General features: G+C 33.2%; 1 protein-coding gene across 3 annotated transcripts in view; it reads left to right on the forward strand.

Annotated features, from left to right (window-relative positions):
* The window catches only part of LOC142325638 (uncharacterized), a 102853-nt gene that overhangs the window by 53383 nt on the left and 27881 nt on the right, over positions 1-21589 (forward strand). For all 3 annotated transcript variants that reach the window (XM_075367649.1, XM_075367651.1, XM_075367650.1), the window contains exon 2: positions 5493-5620. In XM_075367649.1, the coding sequence (XP_075223764.1) occupies positions 5554-5620 (67 nt within the window). In that variant the 5' untranslated portion in view covers positions 5493-5553. The remainder of the gene's footprint in view (positions 1-5492; positions 5621-21589) is intronic.

Here is a 21589-nt window from a genome sequence, read left to right on the forward strand (position 1 = left end):
TTATTAAAAATTTTAATTTTTTTCTTGCACGATAAATTTATCTCGTCGCGCTTTGTACTAAACGTATACCAGATACGCAAGATTTATCGATCGTGAGGAATTTCTTAAAAATTCAATAAAATTTTATCTTAAATTGCGACTTAAGAAGATCGATAAGCACAATTACATTATGTATATAACATATGTGTATTTTGTTTTTTTGTAATTCACATTTTACGACGTTAATTTTAATTATCCGGTCGTGTTGATAACCCGTCCTGGAATTTTAGCGCTTATGAAGGTCATATCTACTGAATACGTTTTTTTTTTCGCTCGTAAAAAATAATGTATTTCCAATACCGCTGATCATTCCAAAACACATCGTCAGGTCGTTCCTCTTAATACTCGATCCGTTGTTTATAGTATGTATAAACAGTTTACAAATTTCCGTATCAAGTCGATTTTCGTCGTTTACGTTTCCGGTTTCGGTTTATTTTATTAATCGCTATTGTGATACCATAAATAAACACAAGTAGGCTGTGAAAACTTAACAAAACAGGACCGAGAGCGGTCTAGGGATCGTGAAGTAAGAAAGAAAGAAAATTATTTTCACGAAGATGCGGATAGATAGTGAACTTAAATGGAAAGATTTATTCGACCGTGAAAAATCGGTCGATATTTTATTTATTGTTTTGCTGTTTCATAATAAATTATAAAATTAATTTTATTCTGATTTCAAACGTCTTAAAAAAGACACCTCGTGAAAAAATTAAACTTTAGTATTTGATTCTCTCCTCGAGACCGCTAACCCGAATCAAAAATAATAATTCTTTTAACTCGAATTTTTTATTTTACAGTATTATTTTTAGGCGACTCTTTGTAATGCATTTTAAATGAATACGTTCTTTTTTCTGATAATACTAAAAAAAAAAAAATATTAGCTTTTTGTAAACGTTTGTATCAGAGTTACGAACCGAATTTTTCTTTTCGCTAAGCGGAGGAGAAGACGCTCACCGGACTCACGAATGACATTTTACATAAAAGTCGAAATACGTAATGAAGTTTTTTTTAAATACGTAATGAAGTTTTTTTTAAATACGTAATGAAGTTTCATAAATAACAGAAAAACTATACGTGTTTACAAGAAATATAAAACCATGCTAACTACATTTTTGCAAACGATAATATTTAATTTATTTGGAATGGAATGGAATGCAAAGTTGGCAGGAGTCTATACTCCCTACTTTATCGCAGAACCTGGACAGAGTCCCTTGCTGCTGGATCATTCTAATCGGGCTTGTTTTTAAAAGGGTTATTTTTTTCATCTCGGATCTAATTTTTCAAGTTTTGTCTATTATTATTTTAGTGAATTTAAGACGGATTTAATTGCATTCCAATCCGTTGTTAAACCAGCGTTATCGAACCCATTTCATGGGCCGACCGCGGAAGGCTAGGCTTATAAAGCCTGTCCTCCCGACGTAATTCCCCTTCAGACCGTCCACTGAAGTCCTTTCGGTGCTAACTCTTTAATAGGCTAGCAGGAATACGCCACAACGGGGCACTAGCTATAAGGAGGGAGCAATGCGTCCCCTTTTCCGGAGGAGTCGCAATTGCTGGGATATTTTGTTTTACTGTAAGTTTTTTTAAATTTAGACCGCGTTTTTGTTTTATGCGCGACTTACCGTGTTTGACGTCTTCAAACTATATAACTCGCGAAAACTTTTCACTCGCGACCCCGGAAACGCGTCTGACGCACTATTCCGTTTATGGCTCATGCGATATGGAGGCCCCTAAGCCTGGTTTGTCGATTTTCGGCTACCGCACCGCACCATCACGGTGGTTTTAATTTATTTAGAATTTGATTCGATCGACAATCTAACCGATACAGTGCGTTTCACAAACAGCACGCTTTCGTAAACGCGTTTGTTTACTCGCTTGATCTTATTTTGAATTCCAGAATCTTTTACGGCTAATTTTCCCGATTATAAATCGACTGTTTTTTGTATGGCTAAATTTCGTACAGTAAATACCGTCGATCGTAAACGTATCGATCGTTCGTCAGCGCAATACGATGACAGTTTGCACGACATTTAACAGTACCTTTTACGTTCTTCAAGAAAATCTTCGAAAGATTGAATTTTCGGTCGGGATTGTTCACAAAGCTACAATAAACTCCAAGTTATGCCGGTACCGAATTCAAATAGCGCAAAAGAACCGGGAGAACCTGACTTCAAGAGATGATTTTAACACTGTAGACGATTAAAACGTTTCATTTGAAGGGGTGTTTCTGACGATGTTTTCTTCAGATGAAGCCCGATTTTATTTTTCTGGAAAGGAAAATAAACATTCTCAAAAAGTTAGTCGTTCTGTGCACGATTTCGCGACGAAGGATAGCCGGACCTAATTTTTTCCCTGAGATATTACAGAACATTAGGCACGATGACGCAGTTTTGATTATATTTTATTAAAAAGGCTCACGCGGAAGGACAGTTCTCTCGTCCGATTGCACGCTTTTTCTGTATCGATTAAGTCACCGGTTGAGACGATAATAACCCGTATTTATGAAAAGGTGATAACGACTATCGATATGTTTATCGAAATTTTTAAATTTAAATCTATTAATTAGTAGTATTTTCGTGTTTTATTTTATCGATAGCGAACTGAAAACGTCGAAAAATTCAAAAATCCGGAGACGGTCTATTATTAATAGAGACTCGTTTTAATAATTACCATTTGTAACGGTATGGAAATTAAAAATAATAATCAAAGATATACTAGTTTAATAAACGATTGAACAGAATAGCTCGTTTATATTTTATCAGATCGTATAATCCTTTTTTTAAGGTAACGTAGTCAAGTACTACAGACTGCAACACGAGTTAAATAAAATAGTCCTGCGATACAACTAGATAAGTTTATACCGTAGCGACGTATTATTTACTTGTCGTGTTCTCGTTTTTAACTGCAGAAGTGTAAAATATGAACGCGGTAGCCTACCCCTAATTAACATTCTTTTATGACAACAAGAGTGATCCTCTGCAAAAGTGTCCTTTCTGTAACAAGCTGTCTTTTGCACCCCGCTTTTAACCATCCCTCCTTCTTGACTGCATTCCTTATTTTCTGTCTCTCAAGTGACATTGTTATACGATTCACTTAGCTACATTTCCTTTTTCCCTTCGTATTCTTTTCTTTTTTTTTTTTCTCTTTTAACCTGTACATTTTATTGTGATGATCTCGTTGTAGATTTTTCCACGTAATGTAAGTAGAAAAATTTTAATAAAAAATATATCGTCTAAATACCTACAACAGTAATAATTATATCCCGGCTTAGTATCGGATTATTTAAATATAAGATAGATAATCTGAAATCGTTCTGATATCCAAAGTATTTTCACTAAAAAATTAAATAAAATTAATCGGAAAACTTACGATAACGTATAATACATAGTCTTCCACTTTCCAGAGTCTTTGCTCACTTTCTAAGTGTAATCCTCGATTTTTTCGTATCCGTGACACACTTTTTATATTATTATTAAATGAACTTTTTTTTTTATTTCTCCATCGATTAGTTCAAACAGTTCTAATCGTAGAATAAAAATTGTACCGATCGAATTTATTTCTGTTTTACGTAATAAATCTTTGTTGCTACGTTTGCAATACTTTCCTACTGTTCGTGATTTTGTGTTTTATTAGCAGTTACAATCTCTTGTAAACTAATACTTTTATTTTTTTTTTTAATAAAGCGATGAGAATTAAAAAATTGTTTCATCTTAAGTACTTTCATTTACATAAGATCATTTACTATTAAAACAAGCTTAATATATTTTCTTTTAAATTTTTTTATTTCAAGTACATTAGTAAGTTTTTATACGCTACCTAATACTAATACTAACAAGTACTGCTACCTAGCGGCGCGATTCGTAAAGCCACCTTGAAAAAAGAAGAAGTGACATATTCGAGTCCCGCGGTTCATCAAATGGAAAAATCTAAAAAAGTCTAAAAAAAAAAATTCGAGGTATTTTTTGAAACTATTCTTTATTACAAATCTAATTGAACTGAAATATAATGTTTTCACGTTTATTTTTTAATTTGTTTTCCCATTTTCATTACACTTTTAGGTTAGGTCATGTGTAGAACTGTATAAACATAGTTCGTTGACTTCGTCGAAACGTCGAGTTCTGCGGACTCTTACCGGCGAAATTCTAAAGAACTTCGTCATTATACTTTGGTTCGGAAAATATCATATAGATTTCGACAAAATAACTTTTTGTGTCCTTTTTCTACTACTCGTAGAGAATATGAAAATTAAATAAATGCCGATAAAATTCTTACTACATTAAGAATACGCTTCGGTTTTATTTTTGACCGGTAATGATATTCTTTGCTGTTTTTTTAAATATTTAACGATCTTTGTCCATTTTCGATGCGTATTTTGTATTTAAAACACTTCGTATCTATAAAACGCACAAAATTATGAGGATATTTCTGTTTTCTTCCGAGTTCTCAAATCCACTTTTTGTCGCCCCGGAAAAGTATAAAAAATTAACACAAAAATACCGTTTTAAAAAATATAAATTGTTGGGCTATTTTTCGCGAACGACGGGCCAAAAAATAAATTTTTAATTATTTAAAACAAACGGTATACAACCGTTTCGTAACGGTACAACCTCTTTTCTCAAGTACTCTTTCTATCTTATTTCTCTGAGGCTTCAACCTCTTTTTTCAAATGCATCTTCGTCAAATTTCTTTAATCGAACTCGGCCGAATTTTAAATCGAAGCCGCAGAAATATTATTCGATGAGCTCCTTATTAAACTTTATGACGTTATTAAATGACACATAGATAAAACTCTACAACGATATCGAAATGTCGGACAGGATCCGTAATCAGACGGTTTAATTGTTTCGATATCAACACGCTGTAGGCCGAATAAACGATCGAACAAATTATCGGCAGTAATCGGTGCAAACCCTCGATGATCATTATAAATGTACTTCTTTAGCCCAAGCGGAACGTAATCTCTCTATTCTAAAGTATGAAAAAACCGAGATTCCGAGATTCAGCTGCAAAATTAAAGGCGAAGACTACCTCTTGACCGTCGGAGTTAGAATTTTGTCATTTTTGTCTTTTTTTAATAGAATTCACGTAAACAAGAAATTATAAAAACTGTTCCGTCCAGCACCGGCAAGCCTCGCTTATTTCTGAAAGCTGAACCCGACGGAGCGATCGAAATGAACATGCGTACTCGTTACAGACGGGTAAGCCGACGATAAAACGATCTTGACGATATATATTTTACCGTATGTTAATATAATATTTGAAGTCGTTAAAAAAACCTCACAAAGTTAATCCGCTTCATATCAAATAGCGATCCACATTACTTCACTTGAATTCGAGGTTCCGAAGTTTGAATTCGGTTCGAATCGTCGAGTTTGTATTTTTCGGTGGGCGGTAAAATACAATTACTTCATGAACCCGATGTTCACATTTATTAACCTTTATATTTTTTACAGCACGGTGAAGTCACGGAAGGGGAAGTGGCTTGAGTTCATCGTCACAGCTCTGTCACGTGAGATGGCCGAAAACCTACAGTTTTCACTTTCTGTGATTTTATCGTCGATTGTGCTCCTCTCTAAATTCGGTAAGTATTAAATCAATGTTACAACTTATTATTTTGTAAAATTTAAACGACTTAACTTAAAAATAATTAAAGAAATTTTCTAACGAGATATTTACTGTTCGGTGAAAAGATAAAGATGCTACGATTTGCTGATGATATAGTAATTCTAGCCGAGAGTAAAAAGGATTTAGAATAAACAGTGAACGGCATAGATGAAGTCCTACGCAGGAACTATCGCGTGAAAATAAACAAGAACAAAACAAAAGTAATGAAATGTAGTAGAAATAACAAAGATGGACCGCTGAATGTGAAAATATGAGGAGAAAAGATTATGGAGGTAGAAGAATTTTGTTATTTGGGAAGTAGAATTACTAAAGATGGACGAAGCAGGAGCGATATAAAATGCCGAATAGCACAAGCTAAACGAGCCTTCAGTAAGAAATATAATTTGTTTACATCAAAAATTAATTTAAATGTCAGGAAAAGATTTTTGAAAGTGTATGTTTGGAGTGTCGCTTTATATGGAACTGAAACTTGGACGATCGGAGTATCTGAGAAGAAAAGATTAGAAGCTTTTGAAATGCGGTGCTATAGGAGAATGTTAAAAATCAGACGGGTGGATAAAGTGACAAATGAAGAGGTATTGCGGCAAATAGATGAAGAAAGAAGCGTTTGGAAAAATATAGTTAAAAGAAGAGACAGACTTATAGGCCACATATTAAGGCATCCTGGAATAGTCGCTTTAATATTGGAAAGACAGGTTGAAGGAAGGACAGGACAAGGAAAGAATTGTGTAGGCAGGCCACGTCTGGAATATGTAAAACAAATTGTTAGGATGTAGGATGTAGGGGGTATACTGAAATGAAACGATTAGCGCTAGATAGGGAATCTTGGAGAGCTGCATCAAACCAGTCCAGTGACTGAAGACAATATAAATTACTGTTCGATGAAAATTATAACGAAAAACTAGATCCGGTAACATACTTACCGCGTAAAAACATCGAAGAAATATACGTGTTCAAAAATAATATACCGCATAAGATCGACTCCAAAAACAAATTATCGCTTTATCTTTCGTCGATCGCAAGTAATACCCGTTAAAACAGAAATACTTTCGGTATATCAGTTTTCCGACTTCAGAATACGAAGTAAACTAGGCGTCTTTTTCAAAACACTGTTAATAATTCACGAAATAATCGTTACTCAAGTTTCGACAATCTACAAGGCACAATAGAAAAAACAGTTAAAATTACATCGAGCCGCTACCGATGAAGTAACTTGAATCGGTTTCTAACTTCAGTTTTACGTTCGGTGTGGTATTATTGACGATCATATTATTGAACCGTTTATTTTTTACGGTCGTCTTATAGGAAATGTGTACTCAAGCTTCTTAAAAAATAATTTTCTACCTTGGTTTAGAAACGTTCATATTGCCGGCGAGGAAAAGAAACACGATGGATCTCTAAAAGAAACAGGCTAGGCGGCAAATTATATTGGGCGCCTTGCCCGTGAGACCTGTTTCCTACCTCGCATAACCTAAACTACCGTCTGCGGTATTACTATCATTATTATACGAACGAGAAACCGCAAAAAAAAAAAAATTAACGATAAGAATTTTCAACACGTTTGAAATTATTCGAAACAGTTCTGATGCGTTAAGAAAAAATTGCCGACGAATTTTAAATCGAGCTAAATATAACGAAACATTGAAGAGAGCATTTTGAACAATTATTCTAATATAAGTTTGAAGTACGTTTGTATTTATTTAATAATCGATACATTAATCGTTCATATTTTTAACGATCGATTTTGGTTCTAGTTATTTTTTTGTTTTAAAATTATTTCTGTTTCGGTTTAAAATAATAATACAGTATTTTTTGGCCGAGTTTCGTTCTGCTTTGTTTTTAATACAAGTCAAATCTTTTCACTCCTCTTCATGTTCAGTTGACGTTACTTACCAAGATTTTCTTAGAATTACATTCACTACAATTTTTTTTTTTTTTTACAAAATGTTATTCATTAGCTATTTAACCAAGTTATTGAACGTCAAACGTAAAAAAATTGTGTTTTATGACTCCAATTTTTCGTACGTTAACAATAATTTTCTCAAAAATTACTAACTGTACGATTCTGGGACCTATTTTATTCAATTTTCAGATCAAAAACCGTAAAGTTTACTGTTAATTTAAGTTTTAAGAATTTCAATGTTTTCATTTTAGCCTCGGAGTAGAAATTGAAGGCGAAATTCTCGCAAGCTAAAATTCGAAAATTTGGCGATTACGGATTGTGTTTATAAGAAGGTTTTTTTTAATTTTCATTTGTAGAAAACGTCTTGAAATTCTTTCCGTTTCTTCGTAAGACGCTTCAGTATATTATTACACCGTTGAAATCCATCACGATTAACAATACTTTTGAATTTTTAATTACAGAACAAACTTTTTATACTTTTTATTCTTTTATATTAATCTTTTTTTTCTTTTATTCTTCTATCGGACCCCCTAAGGATTACCGCTTTTTCCTTTCCAATATTTTTTCGTTCTTCCCTTATCCGTTTCTCTAGAATTTAGATCCATCCACTAGTTGTCTGGAGGATTGTCTGTCGAAAATTATTTCTTTGGAAATATTTAATAATTTTAGATCTTTTTCAATTTCTTTGAATAAACTTATCTTGGTTTGAATTTTTTCGAAAATATTTGAAATTTTATTAAAATATATACATTTTCTGCTAAGATCGTCATCATTTTTATATCGAGTACGTCTATCTACATTTCTTAGCTTCTGTTGACGCGTTTTGGATATATTCCGTTTTAAAAACTCGCCGAGTTCAACGAATATTGAAAAGATTTACTTCTGACGAAGCTGAGAAAGATCGATAACCCGTAATATATTTTTAACGAGTGACACGCGCGCTGATGATTACTTTAGTTTCCCGTCGCGGTTAGGCGATATTTAGCAGGTCAGGGCAGCTTCGCTCGCTCTTCCCGTCTAGCGAGAGGCATCTGCCCCCTGTACCTTTCTGTATTCATTTTAAACTCGTGCTCGTGAGAATAATAACGATAAATGAAATATTAAAAAAATCTGTTCCGTTTATTAAAAAATATCAGTGTATTATAATTTTTTCAAAGCGACATTTTGGCCAGTACAGGACCCGAAACTTTGAGCGATCTGAAGAATGCGTGTTTCAAAATAGTCTGCCTCCACCTCAAAAATATTACTTATAACCGGTCACCCGTCCTTCGTTACGGCTAAAAACGTATTTTACCCATTTTCTAAGCGTTACCTGACCGACACCAGTAGGAGGTGATCGTACTTTGTTTGTCTTTTTTTAATTTTTATATTTTGTGTTTTTTAGTCAAGCAACCGGAGGCGCTTGCAACCAACCGCGTCGCATTTACAACGGGGGCAGTGGCTGTATCGGTTGAGCCGCCACGCCATACACCGTCACACCCCTTAAAAGGTCGAAATTCAAACAAACCCGAAAATTGTTTATAGAGATTTATCTGAAGAGTATTTTCAAGCCCGAATCGAGTGAATACTCGTTTCGTATGTAGGAAATCGGGAAAATTTGCCATCGTTGTTCGCTTTTTGTCTACTTTTCTTCACCCGTTTAAGGTGGAATTTCGAAAAAATTACAAATCGGTTTTTAGATATTTACATGAAGATTATAGACACCAAAACTCAAGTTGATATCTTCATTTGTTACCGACAAATTAAGAAAACAATAAATTTCATTGTTACTCCATTTTAACCCTTTAAATTCGGAATTTCAAAAAACTTCTTTCTCAGTGCACTTACACCGTAAGAACAGGTGTACAAATTTTCATCGATTTATCTTTGTTCAGTCAGGACAACATGCTGCACAGATGCAAATATTAATTTATACATTCCACATAAGTGAATTTTGAGGACTGTTTTTCTCATTGTACGGTCCCTTTTTTAAATTTTAGTAAATTTCTTGTGGTTTTCTTAATTTATAGATTAAGAATATTTCTTAAAATACTTTTTTCAATTTTTACTTGATTTTCCTGATAAATCTCTGCAGACCTTCCGCAAGCGTTGTGTAACGCTTGCTGTAAAACTGCGATGTTATTTTAGCGCATTAATTTCACGTTTTTATTGCAAATATTTTTTTTTTTGTCTTCAGTCATTTGACTGGTTTGATGCAGCTCTCCAAGATTCCTTATCTAGTGCTAGTCGTTTCATTTCAGTATACCCTCTACATCCTACATCCCCAACAATTTGTTTTACATACTCCAAACGTGGCCTGCCTACACAATTTTTCCCTTCTACCTGTCCTTCCAATATTAAAGCGACTATTCCAGGATGCCTTAATATGTGGCCTATAAGTCTGTCTCTTCTTTTAACTATATTTTTCCAAATGCTTCTTTCTTCATCTATTTGCCGCAATACCTCTTCATTTGTCACTTTATCCACCCATCTGATTTTTAACATTCTCCTATAGCACCGCATTTCAAAAGCTTCTAATCTTTTCTTCTCAGATACTCCGATCGTCCAAGTTTCACTTCCATATAAAGCGACGCTCCAAACATACACTTTCAAAAATCTTTTCCTGACATTTAAATTAATTTTTGATGTAAACAAATTATATTTCTTACTGAAGGCTCGTTTAGCTTGTGCTATTCGGCATTTTATATCGCTCCTGCTTCGTCCATCTTTAGTAATTTTACTTCCCAAATAACAAAATTCTTCTACCTCCATAATCTTTTCTCCTCCTATTTTCACATTCAGCGGTCCATCTTTGTTATTTCTACTACATTTCATTACTTTTGTTTTGTTCTTGTTTATTTTCATGCGATAGTTCTTGCGTAGGACTTCATCTATGCCGTTCATTGTTTCTTCTAAATCCTTTTTACTCTCGGCTAGAATTACTGTATCATCAGCAAATCGTAGCATCTTTATCTTTTCACCTTGTACTGTTACTCCGAATCGAAATTGTTCTTTAACATCATTAACTGCTAGTTCCATGTAAAGATTAAAAAGTAACGGAGATAGGGAACATCCTTGTCGGACTCCCTTTCTTATTAGGGCTTCTTTCTTATGTTCTTCAATTGTTATTGTTGCTGTTTGGTTCCTGTACATGTTAGCAATTGTTCTTCTATCTCTGTATTTGAACCCTAATTTTTTTTAAAATGCTGAACATTTTATTCCAGTCTACGTTATCGAAAGCCTTTTCTAGGTCTATAAACGCCAAGTATGTCGGTTTGTTTTTCTTTAATCTTCCTTCTACTATTAATCTGAGGCCTAAAATTGCTTCCCTTGTCCCTATACTTTTCCTGAAACCAAATTGGTCTTCTCCTAACACTTCTTCCACTCTCCTCTCAATTCTTCTGTATAAAATTCTAGTTAAGATTTTTGATGCATGACTAGTTAAACTAATTGTTCTGTATTCTTCACATTTATCTGCCCCTGCTTTCTTTGGTATCATAACTATAACACTTTTTTTGAAGTCTGATGGGAATTCCCCATTTTCATAAATATTACACACCAGTTTGTATAATCTATCAATCGCAAATATTAATCTAATAAAATTCTATATTTAATTTTCTAATTTAACTTTATTACCGTTCGTATATTTGTTTTTATCGTTACGAAATTGCAATAGTTTAATCTCAAAACGTAGACTATGTTATTGCCGAGGGTATAAGGGTGACAAAAATTTGGAATTTTTAGACGCTCTAGAAATTTCAAACTTTTTATTAGACTAATTTATACCTTCACGATATTTAGAGAAACGTTAAATTAAAGTATTCTCGAACATCTACCCCTCCCGTGCGGGCCGTGCTGGGGGTTTGAAAAGAGGGCTTAAAAGCAACAGAAAAAATATGCTGCCGAAAATTTTAAATTCAAAAATCTGCTAATTATATTCTTCGATCGCAAATGAAGATGTGAAGTTTTTTTTAACTTCTCTTGCTATACTACCTGATTTAGTAACAGAAACAAGCTGCCCTTTAATCTAAAATTAAAACCGAGTTGAAAGATTTGAGTAAACGTCTAATGTTTAATCGAATGTCATCGTTCACCGAAAAACAATTTTTTTATAGCGCATTACTTCGTCGAAAATTAGTATATAACAGTTTTTAAAAATCATATTAAACCGTAACATTTTCTCTTCGTTTAAGTTTCAAGAATATTAAATTCAAAGTTGTATTTTAAGTATAAATAGTACGACTAAATATTCCGGGAGTATTGATGTTTCTGCAAGTTTTTTTTTTCAAAGAAATCGTAGATGATATCGTTATCACCCTAAAATATTTAATTAATGAACCTTTCAGCAGCGGAGTTTTCCGTAGCTGCCTTAAGACTTCTTTTGTTATTCCTCTCCTTAAGAAAGTGAAACGGTTTGGCGCGGCGATTTCGTTATTGTAAATATTTTCTAAAGTATTTGAAAAAATTATGAAAAATCAACTTTTATCTTTTCTTGGAAAGCACCGCATTAACAAATTTTAGCATGATTTTAGGAAACGATTTCCCGACTGACAGACAGCTATTTCCCAGCTTTTGAGAAAATATTTTAAATTCCGTAGATTAAAAAAGATTCTTTTTCAATCTTTTGCGATCTCAGTAAAGCTTTCGATTTAGTTGCTCGTTTTTTACCGATTATTCTTTATTCGTTCATCGTAACCCTGTTCGCAGACGACATAACTCTATCTATATCTGAAGATAATTATTTTAAGTTGTACGATAGCAGCTTAAAAATTGAACGAAGACACTAATTGAACATTCACATTCTTGATGAACTCGAGTTTATTCTTGAATTCATTCCGCCGGATGGATTGTAATAATCTAACTTTAAATACGGATAAAACCGTTAGATTGTGCTTCTCATGTAGACGTAACATTGTTGATCGCATGGAGAGATTTCCCATTAACGCTAGTGATTCTGTTGACTGCACGAATGTCCGCGTGTATATTATTATCTAAGTCGTAAGCCAATATATAAAGGTGTTCGCTTAAAACTCAAAAACCGCTGCACCGATCTGATATTGATTCTTTCACCAAAGTTTATACTGAAATTCTCTGAATTTACGAGCTGTTAAATTATCAAGAATTCTATAACAACAATAAAATAGAAATTATCAACAATAATTAGCGTGCAGTAAATACAAACTTAAATGGAATGTTGTTTTACAGCGTCATTTATCGTGCGGCAATATTTTGAGACTCTAAATCAACCGAGCTTAGTCGGATATTACCGACTGTCGTTGCCGTTATTGAGGCTTTAGCGTTAAGGCTGAGTTCAAGTTAGTATTTGAAGTAATGAAATCGTTCACAGGACCCTAGGTATTACCTGCTAAAGAAAGTTTTTTTTGGATCTCTGTTTTCGCAAGCGATATGTTCGTAACTTAGAATATAAACTTAAAAAATATTCCTTAAAACTATATTAATAATAATCTCCACATTTAAAAATTAAATATTTTGCAAACGATCCGAAGGATCTTCTATCTCATTTGTATTCATCTTATGTAGTGATTCTCAAAGAAACTGTAAGAATTTCAGGCCGTGTTCTGAGAGTGAAAATAAATAACAATGTTCATATAAACACGGTTCCGAAAAGCTTCGTTTTAGTTACCAATAAATAAATACATAAATCATTATTCAGATCGGAACGTAAAAATACATTATGCCGATCGCGTCGATGTAAGATATAAAGTTCGGGTAAATACATTAAAAATAAAAAAATACTTCACAATTCAGAAACGGTTCTGAAAACATATCTACGTACATGTTTAACAGGATGAGGTAAGCCGAGTTTTTTGTTTTCTTTTTAATTAATATTATTTAAAAATTCAGCAGAATAATATTTTCCCCGTAAAAGAAAATCTTGTAAAAAAACAGAAAACGTGTTTTAAACAAACTAGCGGGAAGATATTTCAAACGGTTCGGTATTAAAAATGGTAATACAAGCATAAAGTTCTTTCTCATAAGCCGAAATATTGTATCGAGTTATACGAAAACAGTTCCGTTGGCCGGTTTGGTAAATGTGGATACGGTTATATTTTAAGAATAAGTGACCGTTCTTTTTAGTAAATATTGCACATTTATAAATATAAATACAAGGATAAATTAAAATATTTAATTTTCTAAATATAGATCTACACGATTTACAGTTACGTGTCCCGGTTACTGATCAGACAAACCGTTTTTGTACCTTAAAAATTCAGAACCAAACAGTTCGGCTTGATTTTGTTACAAATGAAATCGATTTGATTATCCCATGAGAACTTGTCATCTAATAAAACATCCAGAAATTTCACTTTGCGTTCAAAAAAATACGCTAGCGTTTCGGGAAGAACGCCTACCTTACGGGAAGGTAGGAAGGACATCGATATACAAGCCTATCATCCGCTTAGCGATGTTGTCACATCCACCGGGTGACTTCAACCGCATTAAAGAGTCGAATTCGATAACCCAGTGGAGAGGTCCTCATACACTGCCCTGCGGACAACCTTTTGTAAGGTCTTTCCTACCTCTGGCCCATCGTCTAGAACAACGACACCTTGTCTCTAAAATAATTTGAGTACACTGATCTCATCTTGCTTGCAGCCACATCTCTGCAGTTGATACAGGGCAGAGGGCCATCACAAATTGTTAATAGCCTCAGATAGATCAAAAAAGTACCTAAAACATACAGAGATTCGCTGGTAGAAGCAAAATCTATAACCTTTAAAATAGCATCCTCTACGCCCTTCCCTGCGCAAAACCACACCGATAGTCCATCAGAAACTTTCTAGAAGTAACTCTCTCATTAATATGGATGTACAGAATTTTTTCAAAAGCCCTACTGATTATTGGCAAGAACGTCAGATGCCTGTAAGAAGTCACAGCTGGAGTTCTTATCTCCACCTTTAAATAGAAGTTTTAGAGTGCCTTTTTCACAACAACATTGGAAAATAACCAGCACAAAGCATTCTATTAAAACCTTAGTCAAACCACGGGCACAAACAACAAGAAAACAGACAAAAAGCTGCTCCATGATACCATCAAATCCTGGCACTTTATTTCTATCAAAACTGCAGATTACCTAACAGACCTTCGCTTCGGTAATCTCTAAAGAGAGTTCACCAGCACGTAAATTAACAACTCTCTTACGGACTCAGAGATGATATGGGATTTCACTCGCCTCAATACCATCTGGCAAGAGATCGTTCAACGAAAGATTTAGGACACTATCCTTGTTGAAAATTACACCTTCCTGAGTTGAGAGAGCCGATAGAAGAATTCTTTCTCTTACGTCCAAGGACTCTATACGCAATACCTCTTGGATCTTTATTCCCCAGCTCCTTGATAAAGCAGCGCCAGGAATCTTTCAGAATTCCTAACTCTATGAAAATACTCAGTCCTCTGCTCTCATAACCAGTAAGTAATAAAGTTCGCCAGACAGGGTCATCCTCTTCATGAGAAGGTTTTACAGTATGCTTCATCGCACGCAATTCCCGAGCCCACCAATCAAAAATTCTCTCTCAACATGTACTACGGGATTTTAATCGACCCAAAAAATCTAACCTAATATTGATATTAACCAATCCATACAGAATTTAATACAAACTGATTTGTTTTGACTAAGAACCTACATCCGGTGAAATAAAACAAAAAGCTTGGATGTGAGTAATTACCGGTATTAGGGTTCCCCTAATTCCCCATTCACCCCCATGTGTCAGATGAAGATGTTGAGCTCATCCAACAGTTTTGTACATTTACTCGATGTGTCAGTTGATACTCTCTGGTATGTTTTGCGCCATCTTTGTTATTCAAATCGTACAGGATGAAATTAGTACAAGCCTTCCTCAGAATTGGTAAGGTATACTCTACTGAAATGAAGCAGGGTACATAATCATTATCTATTAGCAGAAAGGGACACATTAAACTGACTGTCCCAGTTACTGTTCTTGTGGCTGACACGTGAAAATAAACAAGGTACAAGAGGCACCAACCAGGATCATTTTGTTTAGAGTAATGATGATTACTATACAAATATTCCCTTTACTTATTAAAATAAAGTTGTCTCTTGAAGGACTGAATATCTTCTGAATTTCAGTGAGCTTGGCATCCTGGCATGCGAATATGTTTGCTCGGTGAATAACACAAATGAAAATCACTACATTCTTCACCTTCCTTAGTAAGCCTGGCATAGAAAACATATTATTCTTACTAATGTCAGTGGTTCTTAGTCAAAACAAAGTGGTTTGTATTAAATTCTGTATGGATTGATTAAGTTTTTAATCTAGACTAAATATTATTTAGGCTAGACTTAAAGAGTCTTGATAGAATTCTGGATGATGTTCAGTAGGAGAATCCGGCAGAGAAATTTTCTCTGGCGTTTATTGAAGCCGCTGAGAATTCTATTCTCCATAGTACAGGTTGAGAGAGAAATTTCGCTTGTTGGATTCAGGAATTGCCTGCGATGAAGCACTGTAAACCCTCTCATAAACAGCTCATAAGCAGCTGTGACCCTGCAACTAAACAGCTCACTAGAGTGAGTTGTATTAGTTGCTAGTTATCGAGAACAGAGGACCGAATATTTTCATAGAGTTAGGACTTCTATGAGATTCCTGGCACTCCTTTGTCAAGGAGCAGGGAAACAATTGACATTACTGATCTGATATCAGGAGTAGCTTATGAATTGCATCATCAAAACTATCTTGATTTACTGAATCCACTATAAAATGTATCGCATAGAGTATGAAAAAGTGTTTTATTTGATATGTTATCTTATTGTTAAATTTATTCTGAAATTAAGGTCTTTTTTCAATATTCAGTAGTCAGGAATACTGTCTGGTACATCTTGTATATACATGTTTTGAATTCTACAATATTTTATGCGGCATAATATTTCCTTATTGTGTCTGGTAATATATTTTTGTTGTGAATGAACTGTTTCCATTACACTGTTCATTGATTCAATGAACATATATATTTACAAAGAGAGAGAAGAATTTAACATATTTTAAAAGTGATTAAAAAAAACAAATTTTTACATAAAAAAATTGGGTTATGACAACCCTAATCAAAATGGCAATAGGCATTTAATATATTTCACAGCTAGTTTCAAAAATTTACTACAGTACACTCCAAGTAGTGGGCACATTACAGAAAAATAGATCATTATGAGAAGGGTCGGTCATTTGGTATTTTTCAAATTTCACAACTGAGCAGTTATTTAAGAGGTTTTGTAGAATATGTAAGTTATATATATATATACACACATATGGTGATTACAAATGAAATAGACAGTATGACGGTTTATAAAAAAATTACATTTTATACATAGATAGTAACTACTTTGGTTTTACATGGAATTTTTTTTAAGTTGGTACAACTGAACCACTGCACCAATATTGTTTATTCATTAATGTTGATTATTATGCCTGACATCAAAACATTTAAACTCCTCACTCAACATCAACATTGATTATTTTGTCACATTATCAGCCTGGAAATGGTTGTTACTTCTTTGGGGAGTCTTTTTAAGCTCGAACAAGCCAAGGCTCACTAACAAGCTAATACATGTACGCTAGCAAAATACATTTAAAAAATGTGGTGCCTATGTAAAAGAAAAGGGAAGATCTCCTGTGACAGAACAAGTTGATTGACAGCAACTGGAAAAATCTATCTCAAAATGTTAAGTGGATACCAAATTCCTAAACTTGAGGAAGACAGGCAACAAATAATGTTAATCACCAGCACAGTAAACAGAAGCAGGATCAGATTATCTCCCTGCTTCACACCTTTACCTATATTAAACCTTGCTGACTTTCCATCTCCTGTTCTAACAGCTCCCATGATGTTTTGGTACAAAGATTTAATTTTTGTGTCAACACAGCTGAAGCTCCTAATTCTTTGAAAGCCTTCCATAACTGCTGTCATGTAACATTGTTGAAAGCAGCTCTTAGATCAAGAAATGCTTATGTATTTCTTTCCCTTTATATATTTCTATTTCTTTCCCTCTGCTTAGCGCCTTATCTACAGCCAGTCGATGGGTAAATATATGATCTATAATTTTTCAGTCCTTCCAAAAAGCAGACTGCTCATCATGCAACTCCTCCTCACTGCCCTCAATCTCTTCTCCAGAAAACTATAAATCTTCAGCACCAGCAATGATAAACATATTGCCCTATAATTTTCACACTTTATAGTCCTGCCCTTCTTGTGGATTGGATTAATCAGGTTGATTTCCCACGTTTTGGAATTTTCTCCTCAAGCCATGACTTTCTGCATATTTTATACTCCCATTACTTAATAAATTTTGATATATTCCATCACCTCCATGGTATACTATGTAAAGGAAAATATGATAATCTGATCAAATTTTACATAATTTTTTTATAGATCTTTAAGTTTCACGACTCCTCCTAACAAATATATAGAATTTCAGCATTTAAAAATTCTGTTTTATTTTCAGATTTTACCATACGTATATATTTCTGCCTGTTTTTTGCTTGATAATATCCAACCTTTATGTAACAATTTGGATGTAATTTGGCACGATGATTTCTGTATATGAGGCAATAATGCTATTTAACTTTGGTCACAATTGATCAGGGGAACAAGGAGATACAGATCTCATAAGTACTGTATAGTCATGCTGTTCTTCATAATTCAATACCCCTTACGTAGCTAAGATACTTTATGATGGTGTATTCAAAACTCAATAAGGGAGGAGGAGCAGAAACCTTTTTCTTTCTGTTGGTTTCTGGACTTAAAACTACATTCTTGTACTAACTGGATGATTCCATTACATTAGCATGTCACACTGATAATGTATTTGTACAATTTCATTCAGGGGTGGTGGATAATAAGCATCTTACTTTTTTATCAGTCATAGTTTTGCTTGATATTCTCAGACTGGATTAACTGATTTGTATCAAATTTTTTAGATAACTTATGAATTCAGGTGTCATTTAATTTTGGTTAAAACTGATCAAGGCAACCACAAATTACGGGATCTTTATCCCATAGAAAATTTGTGGTTTCATTAAAAAAATACACTGCTTATGTGGACCCGCTAAAATCTAATACATTCTTAGTAAGAAAGTCGGCAATCACAGAATTCCATAGCAGGCATACATAATAAAATTAGACAAAATTATGCAGAATTGAATTCATAAAAATATTATTCCTCAGAGCTTCCTTCTAAGTAGTAGTCTGCTAAAGGCAGACTCTCAACAGCCAGAGCTATTCTGCTTATTAAAAAGCCAAAAATGAGTTGCCAGCTTTTTTATAAAGAATTCATGTATTCTGTGTTTTTGTTCTGATTAAGGTTTCAACACAATCTCCCTTGAGGTTTCCCAGCCAGGTAATTGCTGGAACAGTTCCTTTTTTAATGGTAGAGTTGCATATAGACTGTAACTGATGCGATCTATAAAACATATTATGTACCGATCAGAATAAAATATTTATTTATTGCTATAAAAGGTTGACAGTAATTACTTCAAGTATAAGTAGCTTTAGTATTTGTATGTAGATCTATCTGGTTTAATCTTGATCTTGATGAGATTTGGACTTTTAATAGGTCCTCTGTTAATAAAAAATTAAATATTAAATACAGGAATTGTTCTTATTAATAAAGTGTTCTGCTTTTAGGCCCCAGTAAGAAACTTAATGCTCTCTCCTCATATTTGAGTCCCTTTAGACATTCCAGTCGCTCTCCTCTTGCATCTTTCTCGATTAAGAAAAACTGAATAAACTGAAATATCATTATATTTAAACATTTTTTTTCCAAACATATCATCTTTCCTTCAAGACATATAAAATAACAAGTTTGAAACCCTTCCTCCCTGGTCTCCTAACTTCCTTCATTAAACAAACAAAATATATTATCTTTTAATATTTAATTCTTAGAGGGAAGAAATTTTTTTTATTTTGACAGATTTTAAAATCTTTTTCCATCACTTAGGATGTATTCAAATCAGAAAAAAACAGAATTGTTTTTAATCTGTTTACTCAACAAAATTTTAAGTGAAAATAGTATCTACTATCTTTCAAAATATATGCAGTAGTAAATTGACTGTTACCTGGATAATATTGTCAATAATGAATAAACACAAAACTCAGTTTATTTTATAATGTTAGAATATTTAATTACTGATTTTACTTTAAAGGATGACTCACCTCCACTGCTATCAAATGAAACCAGTGATCAGGGTGGAGAATATTAAGTTCTGATAGAATGAATTTATTCACAGTCTCTTGGGGTGGAATTATATTGTCATATAGGAAGTGAGGAGAGAAGAGGGAATAGAAGCATGAAATCAGTGACCCACCTTCATGCTCATCCATTCCTCTCCCCAAAGGAATACAAGTTACCGTTCTATATACACCTCTGTATCATCCTGAGTCTCAGGCGTATGAGTTGAGTACTTCATAATGCTGAACAGTGACACGTGTTATAATTAGTTATTGAATTATTTATTTTAGCCTAGCTTAGTTTAGATAAACAAAGGATATTGTATTTTTTATTTTCATGCTCCATTATCACTGTAATTAAATTAAAGAGTAAGAATATATGAACTTTTCAAATAATGTTTTATAAATTAAATGCAGTCTTTTGATTTCTAAGATGACAATTATAAAATGTTATAAATATATAATTTCACTTAAATATGTGTCAAACTTTGAAATTCAGTACATCACCAATTCTACAGTATAGTCATAGCATATCTACCTTTCATTTGCAGATTCTTGGTATGAATCCCAGTCAGGTATGGCTTTATCACACATTACAAAAATTCATTATCATCCATTAATAGTTGTTACAGGATATCAGCCTGTGCTTATTGCAAAAGTAAATAAATTAATAAATTACTGATGCTATTTCATTGCTGAAGAGATATCACCTACACCCTTCACCCAGAAGGTATTGGATTTGAATTCCATTCAGGCTTAGCCTTTATCACATACTAAAGAAAATAATATTCATGGTGATAATAAATAAGTAAATATACATGTTTCTGAGTAATATATATATATATATATATTACTTTGTATAATATATATTATCTGTGTATTATTTGTCTAATAATACACAAGTAACAATAACTAAAAAGATCGTGTTAATATGTTCTAGTGAGACTATATTTTCCAATTAAGTTACAAAATTTATTTACATTCTATTAAGTAAAAAACCCACTCCCAAAATTTTATCATTATATTTCAGACAATGTGTAAATCTGTTCAACCGTTATATTAAAAAATGATCACAGGAAGCTGATATTTTGGAATAGGATTTTATTTAGGTTTTAGTTGCTTGTTGAGAAATATACCTTTTTAAATTCATCCTCCAATATGGGTTAGTCTGACTGCCTAGATCATTGTGAATCTTAAACTACCAGAAAATAGAAATTATTTTCATTTATTTTATTATCTGGCAGAATTCTTAATTATGAATTTCTTGGGAGATTAAAATATACTCAACTGGTCATATTAAAATCATTGTTTTACATAAAGTGTACTTTGAAAAATCTCAAAACTAAAAACACGAAACTTGTTATTAAATAAATATTTATCATATTTACATATATACCCATTTGTAGTATATCTTTTAACTCTTCCTTTAAGAATGAATTTTCAGGTTACAAAACTGGACTATCAGATTGCTATTTGGTGTTCATAATAAAGAAGACTGACATTTAGAAAATTGAATATGTTAACTATCCTTGTGTTTATATTTACAAAAGTACACTCTTTGATAAAAAGACTTCAGATATTCTTAAAAATAACAGTATCTACCCTTATACAACAAAACTGTTTTCATGTAACTCAACACAATATTTCAACTTACGAGAAAGGGCTTTATTATGCTTCTGCTGTGAATTTTAATAAATTTCTGAATCGTTTAAAAAGTCTTCCCAGCAGTTTATTTAAAATAACAATTGAGGGGCCACCAGTGACAATAACCTTATTTTGAGAAAACCAAGTTCGAAGTTAGAAGGTTATAGCCAATTATGGTTATAGCAACAATGTACTGTGGTA

The sequence above is a fragment of the Lycorma delicatula genome, chromosome 5, assembly GCF_047948215.1.
Source record: "Lycorma delicatula isolate Av1 chromosome 5, ASM4794821v1, whole genome shotgun sequence".
Taxonomy (NCBI): domain Eukaryota; kingdom Metazoa; phylum Arthropoda; class Insecta; order Hemiptera; family Fulgoridae; genus Lycorma; species Lycorma delicatula.